General features: G+C 35.7%; 2 protein-coding genes across 2 annotated transcripts in view; one reads left to right on the top strand and one right to left on the bottom strand.

Annotated features, from left to right (window-relative positions):
- Window positions 1-1,719: 1,719 nt before the first annotated feature.
- Window positions 1,720-11,836, bottom strand: C7H3orf14 (chromosome 7 C3orf14 homolog). Its single transcript, XM_053688983.1, has 5 exons — window positions 11,787-11,836; window positions 10,692-10,750; window positions 8,626-8,749; window positions 7,639-7,713; window positions 1,720-3,793 (listed from the first exon to the last, which is right to left on the bottom strand). Exons 2-5 carry the CDS (start codon window positions 10,742-10,744, stop codon window positions 3,599-3,601), a joined length of 447 nt encoding a protein of 148 aa, XP_053544958.1. The 5' UTR covers window positions 10,745-10,750; window positions 11,787-11,836; the 3' UTR covers window positions 1,720-3,598.
- Window positions 11,837-19,072: 7,236 nt separating this feature from the next.
- LOC128666390 (ribonuclease P protein subunit p14) overlaps window positions 19,073-19,649 on the top strand; it is a 53,088-nt gene continuing 52,511 nt past the window's right edge. The window contains exon 1 of the mRNA XM_053720967.1: window positions 19,073-19,154. The gene's annotated coding sequence lies outside the window, so the exon portion shown is untranslated. The remainder of the gene's footprint in view (window positions 19,155-19,649) is intronic.

Below are 19,649 nucleotides of genomic sequence, written 5' to 3'. Positions count from 1 at the left end.
GAACAAAAAATATTTGTGCTTGTTGTGAATATTACAAATAAAGTAATTACGATAACAAAACTTAATGCAGGCCCTCAAAGACAAGAGAACAACCATAGGTTCTGGGGTCCTTAAAACCTGGGGTTTATAGAAGTTAGGCACTCTTTTTAAGTTATTTGCTTGGTGTTGTTTTTCATATAATTATGTTCCCTGAGAACAGAAAACTGTACACAGGGATTCAGCTACCACATGTGAAAAGCTTCCTTAACAATAGAAGAAAAAGAAAAAAAAAAAGGTATTCTTAATACATAGGTAAGTGTCACACCTCTAGGTAATCAACTACAAGTAGAGAGTATATAACCTTGAAATAAGTAAATATACTTGTACCAGTTTACAAACATATAGTTAGGTTTCAACAGCCCTGCTTAACAAAGTCCTTAACGCAGGTAGTTAAAAAAAAAAAAAGAATATTACTGGCCTTAACCAAGGGGAACAGGATAACTAACATGCAGCAACTTTAAATTAGTTAGATGCCAATAATTTCTGTATAGCTGCATACCCTTTTTTTTAAAAAAAAAAAAACATTACTGTCTTATCTTCAATGCAAACAGATGAAATATACAAAAAACAGAAGTATAGAAACATTCAAACTTTAAGCAGCAATTGCAGCCTATCATTCAAGTCAGCAAAACGAACAAAACATAGTGGAAAAGTCAGCGTCAGAGCCCCCAGCCTTCAATGGCTCTCTCCTTCTTTCCCCCTTTCTTTTCTGGGTCAAAACACTCCTTCTGGCTTAAGGTTAGCTTCACTGGGTTAACCCTTTTACTTGAAGGGGGGACTTATAATGAGGAGACCCACCTCACCCTGTCTTTCTGTACAAGTCCAGCAGACTCCGCTATTTGCGTGGCATTGGCAGAATTTCAGTATTGAGTGAATTACCTAAAATCTTGCAGCTTTGAACTTGGGAGCAGAATATATGTCCAACGTCTAAACAAGGTCATTTTTGGTTAGCTTCATAGTTTTATAAAGACAGTGATCAGGCCGTTGCTAAAATGGATTTAAATTATGCCCAAAAACACACATTTTATGAAATAAAACATAGCATATTTATAGTATTTTTTGCATCAACAAGAGTGTATTTAAATATTTTTGTTTAAAAAAAAAAATCTTCATGTTATGAATAAAAACTTTTGTTTTTTATGCTCTTGAAAGTGTATCACTGTAGGGCCAGAGGAGTTTTTTTTAAATAAACCAGTGAGAAATTAAGTTAATCCCTTCAGTTTCAAGATCAGCAGTAGCAGCTTAAACTAAATCTTTCTCAGGTACAAAAAAAAAATGTTTAAGAGGTTTAGGTACAAAATATTGCGCAGGTTCACATCACTTGACCAGGTCGTGTCTACCACACACAAGAGATTTCATCACTGGGGAAGATTCTTTTTTACACGCAAGAGGAATTAATGTTTATACAATATAAGCTTGGATGTGAACGGGTAGTGATATAGATATTTTATACAAAATACATGTTAATATATGAACTAATAAAGTATTTTTAATGCTTAACAAAAACAAAACAAAAAAACTGAGTAGCTTCAATTTAAAGAAAAGAACAAATAAAACCGAATTAATAGCACATTTATTGTTTATTTACTGTAGACTTCATTGATAACCAATATGTTTTTTATATCAGTATATAAATATATACTGGCTTTCTGGTTAAAAACAAAATAAACCAATGCAGTGTTATCAACATTCTGTATATTTATTGTATAACCAATAAGGTACAAATAAAATAAAAGGTAACAGCATACAGTAACTTCATGATAAAGCTAATGTATTTAAATCTTCTGGATTATATGTTATTATATTACAATAAAATACAAAAACAATATTAATACATAATATATGCAAAATGTAACATAGAACAGTTAGGAAATATATAATCAGCCATGACAGGTGCATTTGTTTTGAGATATGTAGAGAGAGATCTCTTAAAGGATTTTAGGCTTGGGGAAAGTTTGAAAGTGTGCGGGAGGTCGTTCCATAATTGTGGTGCTCTGTAGGAAAAGGAGGATCGATCTGCTTTCTTTTTGTATTGAGGCAAACTAAATAATGTGCTGGTACTGGATCGGAGGTTATAGGAGGTGGGAATAGCCGGGGAGAGCAATCTGTTCAGGTAGGGTGGGAGCTTCCCAGAAAGGCTCTTAAACACAAGGCAGGAAAGATAGAGGGTGCGTCTGGATTCCAGCGTCAGCCAGTTTAGTTCTTTTAGCATGTCACAATGGTGGGTCCTGTAGTTACATTGTAGCACAAAGCGGCAGAACGAGTTATACAGTGTATTTAGTTTATTAAGGTGAGTTTGCGATGCAGGTGCATATACTACATCCCCATAATCCATGATTGGCATCAGCATTTGCTATAGAATCTTTTCCTTTACTGTAGGGCTGAGGCAGGATTTGTTTTTGTACAGGGCACCTAGTTTTGGAGTTTAGATGCAAGTGGTCTAACAACATACCCAAGTATTTGAAAGAGTAAACTAAATACATGACTACACGGATCAAGCAAACACTGTGTAAAATGTAGGAAGGTTAGGCTTCGGAATTCTGGAGTATGTAGTTGAAATTTTAGGGGGAATAAGAAAAAAATATTTTCAAAGTGGAAACTACAGAAAAAGGAGGCAAAATAATAAACAAAAGTACATTTCACAGACAATTTGCATAGACATTTGAGTTATATGTCCCTTTCATGTTAAATTTGTTAAACAATTAAATCCTTAAAATGTTTAATTTGCTGGCATTAATGTTTTACATATTTTATTCTCCAAAAAATAACAACTAGCATCATTCTGATGAGCCCCAAAAGGTTTAAACATACTCATCCAAAGACATTTGATCTGACATAAGCATTATATGGAATCCAGACTCCACTCTTATGTACAACTCCAGTACTATTTTTATAAAGAAACACTGTATCTTTTGGTAGTTAAAGGAACAGTCTACTTGATTTTTTTTTTATTGCTTAGAAAGATAGATAATGTCTTTACTACCCATTCCCCAGCTTTGCACAACCAACACAGTTATATTAATAAACGTTATAACCATTAAACCTCTAAATGTCTGTTTCTAAACATCTGCAAGCCACCTCTTATCTCAGTGCTAGTTCAGGTGTGCCATATAGATAGCATTGTGCTCAATCCAGTGGCGTTATTTATGAAGCAGCACTAATTGGCTAAAATGTAAATTTTTAAATAGGACTCAAATTAGGGGGCTGTCTGCAGAGGTAAAAGTATATAAATATAACAGTGTTGGTTAAGCAAAACTGGGGAATGGGCAATAAACGTATTATCTATCTTTTTTAACAATAAACATTCTGGAGTAGACTGTCCCTTTAATACTTTGATGTTTTTAGACATGCACAAAATTATAACTTTATTTTCTCTCACTTTCTATTAAATCTGTAACTTGCATTACACGGTAGGTAAAACATTAATTACATTACACAGTTACAACAAATATTGCTAAGTATTGCATGCAAAAAGAATGTATATTATTATAAATACACAAATTGTTAAAATTTAGGATAAATGTTTATGAACCAAAATCTAATTTTTCAAGAAAGGACGTCACCTTGGAAAAGTGTTTGAATGAAAGCCAGAAGGCGGCAATTTATCTTTCCTTGATGTTTTCATGGTTTGGGAAATAATTCCTTTTTTCTTTGTAAGATGCGTTTGCTTGATATGATACGGTGATTGAGTTTTTCCTAGAAAAAACTGCTCCCACTTAGGAATTTCTTTTTCTATGGAATCCCAGTAGTCACTCTAGAAGCAAGAATTGTAATACTCTTAGGCCACACTACAATGCAATAAATTTTATACTATAATGAATGGGTATAATTTTAACATATTTTAAACAGAGCACTTTAGAAAAACTTAAAGGGATATGAAGCCCAAATGTTTGCCTTCGTGATTCAGATAGAGCAGGGAATTTTAAGCGACTTTCTAATTTACTCCTATTATCAAAAAAATTTTCGTTCTCTTTGTATCTTTATTTGAAAAGCAGGAATGTGAGATTAGGAGCCGGTTCCTTTTTGGTTCAGAACCTGGGTAGCGCTTGCTGATTGGTGGCTACATTTAGCTACCAGTTGTGCTTTCGCATTCGTAAAGTCGCGGTAACACATAGGGGCATATTTATCAAAGTGGAGCGGAATGATACAATGTAGCCTATCATGTCCGCTGCACATCGATAAATGATGACAGCATACGGTATCCTTTGTTAAATGACCAGCAATATACTACTGGGAGCCTTGAGAACCTTTGAGTGAGCCAATGACACCTAGGTATGCTTTTTAAACAAAGGATACCAAGAGAACAAAGCAAATTAGATAGAGGTGCAAAACCTTTTATCCAAAAGGTTTGGATTTTGGAATAGTTTGGATTTCTGGCTATTTGTATATCAGCAGCTGTTAAATGGGACAACTTGGACAAAGGCATTTAATTAATGATCTGCAAACCTACTTGAAAACCCTGAGAACTATGTATATCTGATCTCCAAATCTGAACCCAAATTTTTTCGTTAGTGATTCAGATAGAGCATGACATTTTAAGCAGCTTTCTAATTTACTCCTATTATCAAATTTTCTTCATTCTCTTGGTATCTTTATTTGAAATGCAAGAATGTAAGTTTAGATGCCAGCCCATTTTTGGTGAACAAACTGGGTTGTTCTTGCTGATTGGTGGATACATTTATCCACCAATAAAAAAGTGCTGTCCAGATGTCTGAACCAAAAAAATAAAGCTTAGATGCCTTCTGTTTCAAATAAAGATAGCAAGAGAACGAAGAAAAATTTATAATAGAATGTTGCTTAAAATTGCATGCTCTATCTGAATCATTAAAAGAAAAAAATGTGGGTTCAGTGTCCCTTTAATTGTGTCCAAATAGGGCTAGTTGTAAATGAGAAATTACTATGAAGCATGTGGTAAATTTGACTTAAAAGGAAGTCAACACCAGCATTTTTGTTGTTTAAAAAAAATAGATAATCCCTTTATTACCCATTCCCCAGTTTTGCATAACAAACACAGTTATATTAATATATTTTTGCCTCTGTGATTACCGTGTATCTAAGCCTCTGCAGACTGCCCCCTTATGCCAGTTCTTTTGACAGACAAGCATTTTAGCCAATCAGTATTGACTCATAGGTAACTTCATGTGCGTGAGATCAATTTTACCTATGAACTAACACCCTCTCGTGGTGAAAAACTGTCAAAATGCATTCAAATAAGAGACGGCCTTCAAGATCTAAGAAATTAGCATATGAGCCTACCTAGGTTAAGCTTTCAACTAAGAATACCTGAAAAACAAAGCAAAATTGGTGATAAAAGTAAATTGGAAAGTTGTTTAAATTACATGCCCTACCTGAATCATGAAAGTATATTTTGCCCTTCACTATCCCTTTAGGTTCTCTTTAGGCAGCACGTTACTTTACAGCAAATGAACAAAAAAAATGCATAATAAATGTATATTACAGAACTGTTTGATTTTCATTAAAGGGACATTATACACTAGATTTTTCTTTGCATAAATGTTTTGTAGATGATCCATTTATATAGCCTATACAGTTTTGAAAAGAAAAACAAAATAATAATAATATAGTTTTGCTTATTTTTAAATAACATTGTGCTGATTTTCAGACTCCTAACCAAGCCCCAAAGATTTAGGAGAATACTGATGTATACCTACGCCAGCTTGCTCCTGTTTGTGTAAAGGGTCTCTTCATATGCAGAGGAAGAGGGGGGGGGTTGTGTCTGAATATTTCCCAGTTTCAGTGGGTGTTCAGCTAATCCTTTTAACAGAGCTAAACTGGGAGCTTATAAGTAAGTTTTTAAACAGTTTTATACTGGATTTTTATATCAGTATCTGTGCATCTTATTCTTTATAGTAGTGTCTATTACATGCAGTTATATGAAAATTGGTGTATACTGTACCTTTAATTCATTAAAAATAACGTGTTTTAGGGTAACTAAATTTTGAACTTTACGTCCCTTTAAGTGCTAAAGGGACAGCATAATAAATCAACTTGCAATACACTTTATTTATTTTGTCCTCTTTTCTGAAAATTGTAGATTTTTTAATTCTTAGAAATGAAAAATGCACCCTGCTGACTTATCAAGGCTAACACTGCTACATATTGTTCCCTAATTGGCTTTGACATATAACAAATAGAAAACAATTACATTTATATTAACGTAATGACTGTGACTAGACCTTTCATCTGCTGACTAAGCTCAGATTGGCTCCTCCAAATAAGGCAAATGGTGGGTGGGGTTTGGCTACTGAAAAACAATTGCAGTAAATAGGATGTAAATTTGTTTTAAAAATGTTTACAATTGGCTGGTATGTGCATTCTATAGCATGTCTTGCAATTAAAAAGTGTTTACTGTCCCTTTAAGGCAGTCAATTATACCTGCAGGTCTGTGCTCAGAGGCACATTTAAATAGGTTAAAGGGACAGTCGACTCCAGAATCCCTTTATTACCAATTCCCCAGTTTTGTATAACAAACACAGTTATATTAATACACTTTTTTTTACCTCTGTGACTACCCTGTATCTAAGCCTCTACAGACTGCCCGTTATTTCAGTTCTTTTCACAGACTTGCAATTTAGCCAATCAGTGCCGACTTATAAATAACACCATAGGAGTGAGCACAGTGTTATCTATAAAGGCACGTTTGAACTAGCACTGTTTAACTGTATAAAATTTGTCAAAATGCAGAGGCGACCTTCAAGGGCTTAGAAATTAACATATGAGCCTACCTAGATTGAACTTTCAACAAAGAATACCCAGAAAATAAAGCAGATTTGATGATAAAAGTAAACTGGAAAGTTGTTTAAAATTACATTCCCTATCTGAATTATGAGTTTTGACTAGACTGGCCCTTTAAGGCATTTGTGTATAGTCTATCTTTAATTTTATTGCCATTCTGTCTCATTGATAGAGAAAATAAAATATATTTAAATTGTTCTCATATGTTCGTGTTTAGAAAAAAAGTACCCGTATTTTTACTTAGTTCTCTGTGTATCCCTTGTTAAAGAGTAATCCTAGGTGAGCTCAGGAGCATGCACATGCCCTTAGCCGCATGGCCAGTGTTTGCAAGAATGTTTTAAACAATGTTATGCATACTTGCAAACTCTGCTGCCATACAGTGTCTATAGCAGTGATGACTAAATTTGGCACCCTGATGTTTTGGAACTACATTTCCCATGATGCTCAACTAAATTGCAGAGTGGCTATGCATCATGGGAAATCTATATTCAAAACATCTGAGGTGCCAAGGTTAGCCATCACTGCTATAGACACTCTATGGCAGCAGTGTTTGCAACTATGTAAAATACTGATATAAACATTGTTGCACACACTGCTGCCAGGTGGCTAAATACACATGCATGATCCTGAGCTCACCTAGAATTACTCTTTAACAAAGGATGCCAAAAGAACTAATCAAAATTGATAACAGAAGAAAATTGTTAAGTTGTTTAAAATCACGTGCTCTATCCAATTCATTTAGGTTTCATTTTGACTTTACCGTCCCTTTAAACATGTATGTAAAGGTAACTGCAGAACATAGTTATTTGGGCATTATAAAATTAATTTATGTAATAAACTCACCTCAAGGGTAATGGTAGCAGGAGTTGGGCTAGATTTAACCCTTTGCATAAGGTTTTGCTCTGCTATCTGTAAATCCTTTAACAAAAAGTCACAATAAATTAGCTTAAATCATAATCGATTCAATTGACTTCTATTGTAAACAGTAATTAAAAACAGAAAAGGAAATACCTCATATCCATGGCACAAAAGTATTTGACTCTACATAAAAAGGGTTAAACACGCCGGTAACGTAATGTTTGGGTGCTGAGCATAACTAGTGATTCGTGGGTACATGCAATTACCAGCTGTGGCTCTGGCTACCTAACAAGATTTTACCTATGTTTTTAACCCCTTAGCATGGATTAAACACATTTTAAGATAAGGTCAGTAAAGCAAAAGTAATGATATAATTAATTATTATAGCCCATGCCTATAATATGATAGCCTGTGTGTATTCTATGATGGCAAGGCCGTGTATATGATATGACAGCCCACGTCTATGATATGTCAGCCTGCGTCTATGATATGTCAGCCCGCGACTATGATATGTCAGCCCGCGACTATGATATGTCAGCCCGCGACTATGATATGTCAGCCCGCGACTATGATATGTCAGCCTGCGACTATGATATGACAGCCCGCGACTATGATATGACAGCCCGCGTCTATGATATGACAGCCCGCGTCTATGATATGACAGCCCGCGTCTATGATACGACAGCCCGCGTCTATGATACGACAGCCTGCGTCTATGATACGACAGCCCGCGTCTATGATATGTCAGCCCGCGTCTATGATATGACAGCCCGCGTCTATGATATGACAGCCCGCGTCTATGATATGATTCTGAGTATTTTTTGTTTTGGTCCCTTTATACAGACATTTTATTTTTAACAAATTTCCATCTGTTACTATGTTTGTCCCTTTAACTATGCACAAAGTACACACATGTTATTTTTCACTTTAAAAAACATACAATATAATTCTTAAAGAATTGATTACACATACTTCTAAGATCGATTGGTTTCTTTTATGTGCTGCTTCGGTTTGCTGGCTGTTATCCGTCTTTTGGCTTTCTTGTCGTTCATGTTGAATCTTCATTTCTTGCAGAAGTTCGGCTCTCTTTGCTATTCTAATAAAATATAGGATAATTAAAGCAATCGATAAATAACCTAAAGACTGTTTACAAATAAAACCAGAAGATAGAAATAAACATAAAAAAATAGATTAAAAAGGTTTGAGCACTTATTCTTTTTGGTGAAAAACCAACTACTAGATATAAGGAGCTAGATGAGGCTGCTCGAACTACGTTGAGGGCCACATCTGGCCTTTCAGGGGCTTTTGTCTGGCCCTCAGTACCAACAAGCAGAAAATAGGCAACAGGAGGGACTTACTGGGACCAATAATAGGCCTGGACATTTTAAAGACGAGCAGTGCATTCCCACCCCTTTTTCTTATTTAACCCTTTGAGTGCTAAGCACTTTCCCACCTGGGTGCTAAGATTTTTTTAAACTTTTTTTCAGACCCCCAAGACCTACAATGTTGGAAAGGTTAGGCGATTACCTTTCCAATGGTGGGTCTTGGGGGTCTGTAGCTGCTTAGATGCCTGAGATACAGGCTTCTAAGCAGCATGCCCCCTGCTCCTATACTTAACATTGTTAAGTATAAATAAAGTTGTGCGGTGACGTCATCACGTTATTGCGTGTGACGTCACCACGCAAAACGGGAAGCCCCGGCAATGCATGTCACTCTACAGGCACGATCACCGGGGTAGGAGCGGGTGGAAGCCCCCCCTCAAGGTTGGAGTGTCCTAGCGACGGCTCTGAGCCGTCGTTAGCACCAGAGTGGGAAACTCTGCGATGGCTCAGAAACGTCGTTAGCACCCAAGGGGTTAAAGTAATGGTAATAAAGGGATTATTTACTTATTTAAACAATGAAAATTCTAGAGAAGACTCTCCCTTTAAACATGTCCCAAAACTGAAAAGTATAATGTACTAGTTTGATTTACAACTTCCTTTCAAGTTTCTGTCACTACATTTTGCAAACTGGTTGTAATTAAACAGTAAAAAATTAAATGGAAGCTACTGATGTTTACTTAAAATAACTGGCCACTTAGTGGTACCGATCTGGCTCTAAGGCACAGCAAGGCAGTGAAATAACCGTACTGGTGACTGGGCAGGGCTAAGGCAACAAGCCCACAACTGGCCCTGTATCCCTATGCTCAGTCTGGGTCTCATTTGTTGCCAAAAAGTAGTTCTGAACTCCTCATTAGGTAATTAAATGGACATAACAGTGCAAAAAGAAAATGCCCTAATGTGTTAGATTCATGCAATAATGAAATGCTCTGAGTTTAACCCATTTGCTACCAGGAATTTCAGAGAAAAATTTCCTCAAAATAAAAGGAAATCTTTAACATTTTTATATCCCAAAACAGAAATAGAGCCTTTGTTTTGTTTTTATTTACCTATGAGTACTATATATGTGGTGTTTCATGTCCCTTTAAAGGAATAGTCTAGTCAAAATTAAACATTCATGATTCAGATAGAAAGTTGCTTAAAATTGCATGCTCTATTTCTATTATCCATTTTTCTTATTTCTCTTGCTATCTTTATTTGAAAAAGCAAGAATGTAAGCTTAGGAGCTGGCCTATTTTTAGATTTAGTACCTGAGTAGCACTTTCTGATTGGTGTCTAAATATAGCCACTAATCAGCATGCGCTACCGAGGTGCTGAAGCAAAAATGACCCGACTACTAAGCATACATTCAAATAAAGATAGCAAAAGAACAAAGAAAAATAGAAAATAGGAGTAAATTAGAAAGTTGCTTAAAATTGCCTGCTCTATCTGAATCACAAAAGTTTAATTTTGACTAGACTGTGCCTTTAAATAAATAACTTATTAAGAGACAACAATGAAAACAGCTCACAATCAATTTAACCAAATACGTTATATTACAATATAAGGATTCTACAAAGGAAAAATACAACTTAGTCATTAATTGTCATATAACTTAATATAATCTATGGAAGTTTTGAAATTTGCTTTAAAAATCACACTTGTCAATCAAACACTTACATGTCTTCATGTCTCTTGCTTAATTCAACCTCTCTGGAAAGGTATGAAGTCATAGTTCTCTATATTTGTAACAAAGAGACTATAAGAAAAATAAATATAACTGTCTGAACAAAAATCTGTTGTTATATTGCTAAATATTCCAACCTACATTTAGATTTAAATAAGAAACATAATTGTATCTAAAATTGTCTAATAGTAGAATATCACTGAACGTATATGTGTGTATAGAGCACCCACCTCATAATATGCAATATAGTATGGTCACAAGTGACATAACCAAGATTATATATATATATATATATACACATACACTGTATATGCTACGGGTAAAGTAAGAAACCTGGGTAATCCAAGTATTACCCGGGTAAAACAGATATTACCCAAGCGGCTGTGGGTAAAGCCTGGATATTACCCAAGCGGCTGTGGGTAAAGCCTGATGTACTGTATGTATGTATACATATATATATATATATATATATATATATATATATATATATATATATATATATATATATATATATATATGCAACAATTCACTCTTGTGCAGTTAAAAGAAGAGTTTTTATAGATTACAAGTGTGACTCTTTACCCTAAGACACAATAAAATACTGTTCTACTAATAAAGACATGTACCAGAATATACTGATCTTTACCAACAAATGCCTTGCTTTGCATAAATAAATATGAGCTAACATTTGGACTTTTCAGGAACTGTAGTGTCTCTTTAATATGTATTTAACCCCTTCATTATCAGAGGTCCATTTGACAGCACAGTTTTACTTATGTATTTACATGTTTTATTTCATTTCTATTTCACCTGTGTATCTACCCTGATGATCTTAAAACTCTTCACCTTGTTTTCTTTTTGTCACTGAGAAACTATTAAATGGCAAAGAATGATAATCTTATACTACATCATGGAGTTAAAATAAGCATAGTGTCATTTTTGCAACACAAGTAACCGTTTCAAGCAAAAGCTTCTTTACTAATTTATTATAATAAAAAACTAATATAAATTATCAAAACTACAGTTTTCACAAGCTCAGCACCAAACTAACATTTCTGTATCTGTGCAACCATAACCCTGATACTTACAGAACCACACACAGCAACACAGCACTTCCGTATAGTACCACACAGCAGCACAGCACTTCCGTGTATACACATTACCATAGCAACGAACAGGAAGTGCTCTCTTATAGGGCTACGGAGCACACACACACGCTCCTAGCAATGCCTTTAGCAAAGCAATTTTTAAGAACTGGATATTGCTGCCCTCTTGTGGCTAAAAAGGTAAACTGCAGGTTTGGCAAATTGCACCCAAAATCTTCTCTGCTTTATCTAAAACAGAATATTAAAATAACTGTAAAACCAGGTACAGACAGTGAATAAAAATTAACCCTGGAAAAACTGAAGACCAGCCTAATTTTCTGTTGAGTCCATAGAATACATAAGACCCATTTTTTCACCTCTTTACCATTGCACACTAGCGCTCCTGTGCGCTCGCTAGGGTTGCCACTTTCAGTATAGAAAAATAAGAGAAGCCTGCCGCAGCGGGCTCCACACCCCTTGTGGCCACGATGACCACAGGCCCGATGACGTGCCAAGCATACCCAATGAGAACCCCTTAAAGTATACATTGAGACTTGCTTTTCCCCATAGGATGCATGCATCAAGAAGAACGTGCAGTAGTCACATTGTTAATGCCATGCAATATAATTATCCTTCTCACTGCCAGGGATTTTATTTATATCAGTGAATATTCTAAAATTCCCAGATCTAGATGCAGTTAAGCCTTGATCCTTGTTTGTGGCTGCAAAAAGGAAATCCCCCACTCCTCACATGCCCTGTAGATCTCAGCCTATGGATGTTTTCAGCCTGTTTCCTACGCACCTGCTTCAAATGCCTAATTAAGTTTGCCATTTTTTATAAACTTTTATTTCAATAGCCTTTATTAACCTTTTAACGCCATTATTCCATCATAATTACACTGGGCTTTAGTGCCGTTATGACGAAATAGAACATCATAACCGTTGGCCGTCCTAAAGCCAACTGCGCTTCCATGATGTGATTGTGGTTTGGAGCGTGTGCCTAGCGTCACAGGGACGCCCCCTAACCCGATCCCATCATTGAAATCTCGCGATCGCGTGCACGATCACATGATTTCAAGTTGTTTACAAATTAACCCTGTCATCAAAGAGTTAAATAAATGCATTATTGGCATGATGAAGGCACAGTGTGAGCACTAATCATGCTTTATATTATTGTTGTTATTATAGGGACATTTAAATTCTAAAGCAATTGCTAGAATACAAAAGAGTATTTTATTAAAACAGTAACTATGTGGGTATCATCTCTCAGATTTGAGCATCTTATTTCACTGACATGTCTTTCTAAGAAATAGACAAAGGAGGTAAACATCAAAATGTACATATTTTGCTTGCTGAACATGTAGATTAATGGAAATACTCATGACACACACAAATTTACACCAGAATATTATAACAATAGGATCACAAATTACATTTTTAATGTGACAAGTTCAGAATTCATTCATTGCAGTACTCATGCAGGTTAACATATAGAACGGTATCCAGCAGAAAAAGGGACAAATATAGCAAGGAAATCCAAGCATCTCTGTACACCATTAATGCATAAATTCTAAAGAGGAATAAGCGACAGCCGCACACATGACATGAGACATAGGCTATAGACAGTGCAGCATTCACCCTCATGCGGACCTCATACAAGGTATAGCGGTTCCTTCCCACTCCTACGGTCTGCGGATTGAATATATTGATCTCTAAGAAGTTACTAGGAGGCCCATATGCATCTGTTAGGTCTTGAGGCTTACAGTTAAGGCGACGGGTATCCACAACAGTGGCGTCCGACATACTGACCGGAAACCAAAACCGACAGATGACGGAAACACAACTGTACCGACACACCCAGCCCGGTGTTCTGTGTACAACAGCTGATGTAACGTCACAGGAAGTGACATGGTTCACTCTTTTCAAAAGTTCGGTCCCTTAACAGAACACCTGTGTCTTAAAGAAAGTTGTCTACCATAGGAATGTGACGACCTTGTCACTTCCGGTGACGTGTAAACAGCTGCTGGAGGTTTGTGGCGCTCACTGCTCATGCGCTAGAGGCGCTACCTCATATAAACAGCAGTTTAAGGCAGAATAGGTGACAACTTATTTTAGAACACCGGCGCCCAGTGGTTTCTGTCAGGTTTGTTTATTGTTTACATTTGTTGTTTGACAACTGTTTTGATATCGGCGACACTGACAGGAAGTCTTTAACTTGTTATAACCGTTATGAAGAAGTTTATACAATGTACCAGCAACAAGTATGTGATGGACTGTGGATGTGAATGGTTAGAAATTGAATTGTTGCTGTAGTTTGTAGTGTGCAAGTTCCCTCACTGTTTATGAGGGAACTTGCACACTACAAACTACAACAACAATTCAATTTCTAACCATTCACATTCACGGTCCATCACATACTTGTTGCTGGTACATTGTATAACCTTCTTCATAACGTGTATAACAAGTTAAAGACTTCCTGTCAGTGTCACCGATATCAAAACAGTTGTCAAACAACAAATCTAAACGATAAACAAACCTGACAGAAACCACTGGGCACACCGGTGTTCTAAAATAAGTTGTCACCTATTCTACCTTAAACTGCTGTTTGTAGGAGGTTGGGCCTCTAGCGCATGAGCAGTGAGCGCCACAAACCTCCAGCAGCTGATTAGTCACCGGAAGTGACGCGGTAGTCACATTCCTACGCGGTAGACAGCTTACTTTAGAACAGTGCGCATGCGTACGTCACAGAGCTGGGCTCTTCTCTAAGGTTGCAAAACTTCCAGTGCTTGTGAGACTGCGCTCCACCTCCACTTGTAGCTCTGCCCTGCCCTCACTCCCGGCAGCCATGCCCGCAGCAGACCTGTCACATACACACACAGGGAAATCAGTCACTGAGGACCGAATCTATAATTTACACCCCCTCCCCTACTCATACAATAAAAATAATTTGCTAAGCTTCTGTTTCCTATTTGATATACTGTCTGATATAGTAAAATATATGTGTGCAAGAAGTTGGGCTATGAAATCTCTGACTGCCAACCAGTAGAAAATATGGGACAAACCCTGTCCCATATTGATTCAAAATGGGACGCGCTATTTTTTTCTCAAATATGGGACAATGCCGTATTTTAAGGAATGGGTGGCAACCCTAGCGCTCGCGTGCAACCCCACCCCCTGCCAGCGTGTGAGCAATCAATCTCCTCCGTCAGAAGAGACAGGGGAGATAGAAATTCTCCGCCTAACAGTTGGAGAATAGGGCAGGGAAGCAGCGGTCAGGTAAGTGCAAGTTTACGTGTGAGAACCTGCAGTCAAAGGGGAGCGAAGATCTTGATAAATCGAGCACATAGTGTGACTTGACTAGACACTAGAAACCATTCAAAAACTGGACTACTAAAATGGTATATGATCTAGGAAATAAAATATACAAGGAAATACTTTGTGACCATAATATGTATAGCTCAGAGGAGATAGGTGATAGTGCTGCATCGCTTTACTGACAGCACCGGTCCCAACTGGTGTCCTGCTACGCCAATCCGGTCCTGCAAATAGCTCATTTCTAGTTGGCAACAAAAAGAATTGGGATTATTGCTATATCAAACAAATCAATCTTACCATATGGTGAATTACAAGAACAATGTAATATTGTGATTACTCTTTTTTTTTAATACATATTTTCAGTTAAGACATAATTTTGGCAACACTTTGATACAAACAAATAATATATTGGGAGCAAACTCAGTTAGATAAATCTAGTGGATGTAAGAAATACAAAACTGAAGGTAATATAAGCCTGTTTGTAAACCCACCTTAACCCTTTAAGGACACAGCTTTCAGTTTGCTCAATTGTTTTATGACGGAAAAATTCCGTCATATGTCCTTAAGAGGTTAAAGGACATGAAAGTTTAAAAAGAAAATCCTCTGATGGACAAAAATATTTTATTATTGCACTATTGAATGCGTATTATGTGCTTAACCCCTGCAATGGAGTTAAAAAAAGTCAGCAATGCACTTCTGGGAGACAGCTGGACACATCTGTGAGCCAATGACAAGAGGCTTGTGTGTATAACCACCAATCACCAGCTAGCTCACAGAAGTTCATTAATGCGCTACACACTGCTCAAAAAATTTAGAGGGAACATTGCTCCTGGGTCTGCTTTTCAACAAAGAACACAAGTGAACAAAATTGTATAAACAAATATATCAATATAGCATGAATATATATATTTTTATATGATAACTATTATTTTGCTCTTTCATGTGTCTCTGAATGATACAAATAAAGTTTTTAAACTTGTATTATATTACAGTGCTTTCTTTTCTTTCTTTTTTTTCAATGGATGCTCCTGTGCTCACTAAACCAACTTTAATGTGCCCTTCCCACAGAATCCCAGGGCTCAGTTAATATGCAGCCATTTACGTCCTATTTTTTAATGTAAAGAGCTTATGCTTAAACATTTTCATGCAAATAAATAAATAAATAAATCACAAAACAACTTTCCAATGTACTTATATTATCTAATTTGCTTCATTCTTTTGATATCCTTTGTTGAAAAGCATATATAAATATGCTCAGAGCTGCTGATTGGTGGCTGCACATAGATGCCTTGTGTTATTCGCTCACCCATGAGCATTGCTATTTCTTCAACAAAGGATATCTAAAGAATTAAGCAATTTAGAAAATAGAAGTAAATTTGAATGTTGTTTAAAATTGTATTCTCTATCTGAAACATGAAAGATAACTTTTGGGTTTCATGCCCCTTTAACAGCTAGATTTGTTAAATGTAAACTTGTAGATTTCAGAATAAGATTTGCACAATTTGACCTCTCATTTCACAGTTTGATTGCTAACCATTCACTTTGTATCAGGGTGAAACATATAACCATATTTATGTATGATTAATGGGATATGAAACCAAAAAAAATGATTTTGTGATGCAGACAGAGCATACATTTTTTTTGTTTTTGTGTAAAAAAAATCTCTAATTTACTTCTATTATCAAATTTGCTTAGTTCCCATAGCATTCATTGTTAAAGAGACACTGAGCCCAATTTTTTTCTTTCATGATTCAGATAGAGCATTCAATTTTAAGAAACTTTCTAATTTACTCCTATTATTAAGTTTTCTTCATTCTCTTGCTATCTTTATTTAAAAAAGAAGGCATCTAAGCTATTTATAGGTTTAGTACTCTGGACAGCACTTTTTCATTGGTGGATGAATTTATCCACCAATCAGCAAGGACAACCCAGGCTGTTCACCAAAAATGGGCCGGCATCTAAACTTACATTCTTGCATTTCAAATAAAGATAGCAAAAGAATGAAGAAAAATTGATAATAGAAGTAAATTAGAAAGTTGCTTAAAATGCCATGCTCTATCTGAATCACAAAAGAAAAAAAAATGGGTTCAGTGTCCCTTTAAAGAGACACCTAGATGTGTCTGAAGCACTACATTGCAGGAAATAGTGCTGCCACCTAGTACTCTTACCAATATATAACATTTTTGCAAAACCGCTATATAGTGCTCAAGACACGTGCACGTTCCTCAGCTTATGTCCCTGCTTTTCAACAAAAGGTACCAATAGAATGAGAAAAAATTAGTAACAAAAGTAAATTAGAAAGTTGCTTAAAATTGCATTAATTACGGTATATAAGAAATATGTTTCATGTTCCTTTCATTTTATTTTAAGAACTATTACTTATTAAAGATGCATTAAAAGCTGCTGGGAATAAAATAAACCAGAGTAAAAATGACCATATTTTGTGCACGCTTCTAAACATACGTCCTTGCTTTTCAACAAAAGTTACCAAGAGAACTAAGGGAAAAAAAATTGATAATAGAAGTAAATTAGAAAGTTGTTGCATGCTGTATCTGAAACCTGAAAGAAAACAAAATGGGTTTCATGTCCCTTTAAGGCACTCCCCATGCAATCAAGTGCACATCAATACCTAGAAAAATGATAAAATATATTGCAATGTTGTTTTATTATACGGGAAGAATAAATGTTGCGTTTAATATCCCTTTAACAAATAGGGTTACCACCCAGCCTGTATTTTTAAAGTTGAAAATGAAAAATAAATATAGAAATAAAGCTGATATCATGGTGTAAGTGTCTTAGAATCTAATTGTAAATAATGGATTATTTAATATCAGTCCTAGCAGCTTTAGTTTATGCAAATGTATGCTAATGAGCACGGCCAGTATTTTTTTTCCAGAAAAGGTGACAATCCCATTAAAGTGATTGTAAAGTTTAATGAATTACTGCCCAGTATCTAAAAATAATCTTAAAAACAGGAACATTTTAATTCATTAAACTTTACAAAGACGTTTCTTTTTAAAAATATTTACCATTGCGTTATGTTAAACATAATGCCGATCCCCCGCCCACATCTCCTACTGTATTTAGCAGATCGATGACGAATCCGGCTTCCTCCAATCGTCTTGTGCCCCACAAGCTGGACGCCAAAGGGGGCACGTGACGATTGAATTTGTCATTGATCTGCTCTATATATTAGGAGATGCAGGCGGAGGAACAGCGGTATGTTTACCATTTAGCAATGGTAAATATATACTGTGTATATATATATATTTTTTTTTTAAAAAAGGTCTTTGTAAAGTTTAATTAATTAAAGTGCCCCTGTTTTTAAGATTAGTTTTAGATAATGGGCAGTAATTAATTAAACCTTACAATTACTTTAAAGGGACACTCAAGTCAAAATTAAACTTTAATGATTCAGACAGAGCGTGGAATTTTAAACAACTTTTTAATTTACTTCCATTAACAAAATGTGCAGTCTTTTTATATTTACAATTTTTGAGTCGCCAGCTTTTACTGAGCATGTGCAAGAATTCACAGAATATACTATATGCATTTGTGATTGGCTGATGGCTGTCACATGGTACAGGAGGAGTGGAAATAAACATAACTTTGAACTTTGTCTGAAAAAAATATATATACTACTCATTTGAATTTCAGACTAAGTGCTATTGCATTGTCTTGTTATATAAATCATCACACATATGTTTTTCATGTGTGACCATTATGTGACCAGGAATGAAGTTATAGTTATAGTTAATAGAATATTTGCATCTTTTAATCTAAATAAAAAGTGCTTAAAGACTGAATTTGAAATATCAGTTTTCAAATTACACTGGCACTTTGAGTTTCTGTATGCAGCAAAAACAGGAAGCTTAAATGGAACTACATTACCCAGCAGCCCTCTGTCTGTACATACAGTAGTGAGAGGATATTACAGCATAAACTACATTTCCCAGAAATCCTCATATGGTCCAGGGTAAATGACATCATAAGATGGTGCCGTTCAGAACATTGCAGTTGAGTTGAGCGATTCATGTGCAGATATAAAAGGAGTGTTGTAAGTAAACTGATTTATTACTCTTGTTTTTAGAAAACATGATTGCAGCAGGAAGCAGAATTTTCTCTATTTTTTTTAACTCTTTAATTTAATGCAGACATTAGCTTATTTGTTAGGCAGTGGTTTTGAAATATCCATTGTAAAATTACTGAAGTAGGGTAATGAAGGTGCAAACTACATGTTATCAGAAAAACAGACTGAAGATCAACAATCTTTATTTTATGTGCTAATTAACTAATTTTTATGGGACATGGTCTAATTTGTTATAGCATGTAATTTTATCACTAGTGACCAGTCAATGCTATGTGTTTAACCCATGCAAATGGGTTAAACACATAGTTAAATTACTGCTGGGAGCTGCAGAACACTGCTTGTCTTGAGTGGAAATTGGGTTGTGCTACTAGTGCAGCAGTTTCTGCTCAGGACCAGCAGTTCTCTGTGGCTCCCATGTGGTACTTTAAATATGTGTTTACCCCATTGCAGGGCTGCTAGTGA

This window comes from Bombina bombina, chromosome 7, assembly GCF_027579735.1.
Source record: "Bombina bombina isolate aBomBom1 chromosome 7, aBomBom1.pri, whole genome shotgun sequence".
NCBI lineage: Eukaryota > Metazoa > Chordata > Amphibia > Anura > Bombinatoridae > Bombina > Bombina bombina.
This window is presented reverse-complemented; position numbering and strand designations above follow the sequence as displayed.

What these genes read in the sequence shown, in the direction of transcription:
- C7H3orf14 (XM_053688983.1), bottom strand. Translation starts at nt 10,744, where the DNA reads ATGACTTCATACCTTTCCAGAGAGGTTGAATTAAGCAAGAGACATGAA. An exon ending in GAAACCAATCGATCTTAGAA is followed by an intron (nt 7,714 to 8,625) that starts GTATGTGTAATC and finishes TTTTTGTTAAAG; the next exon opens with GATTTACAGATAGCAGAGCA. An exon ending in CTGCTACCATTACCCTTGAG is followed by an intron (nt 3,794 to 7,638) that starts GTGAGTTTATTA and finishes TCTTGCTTCTAG; the next exon opens with AGTGACTACTGGGATTCCAT.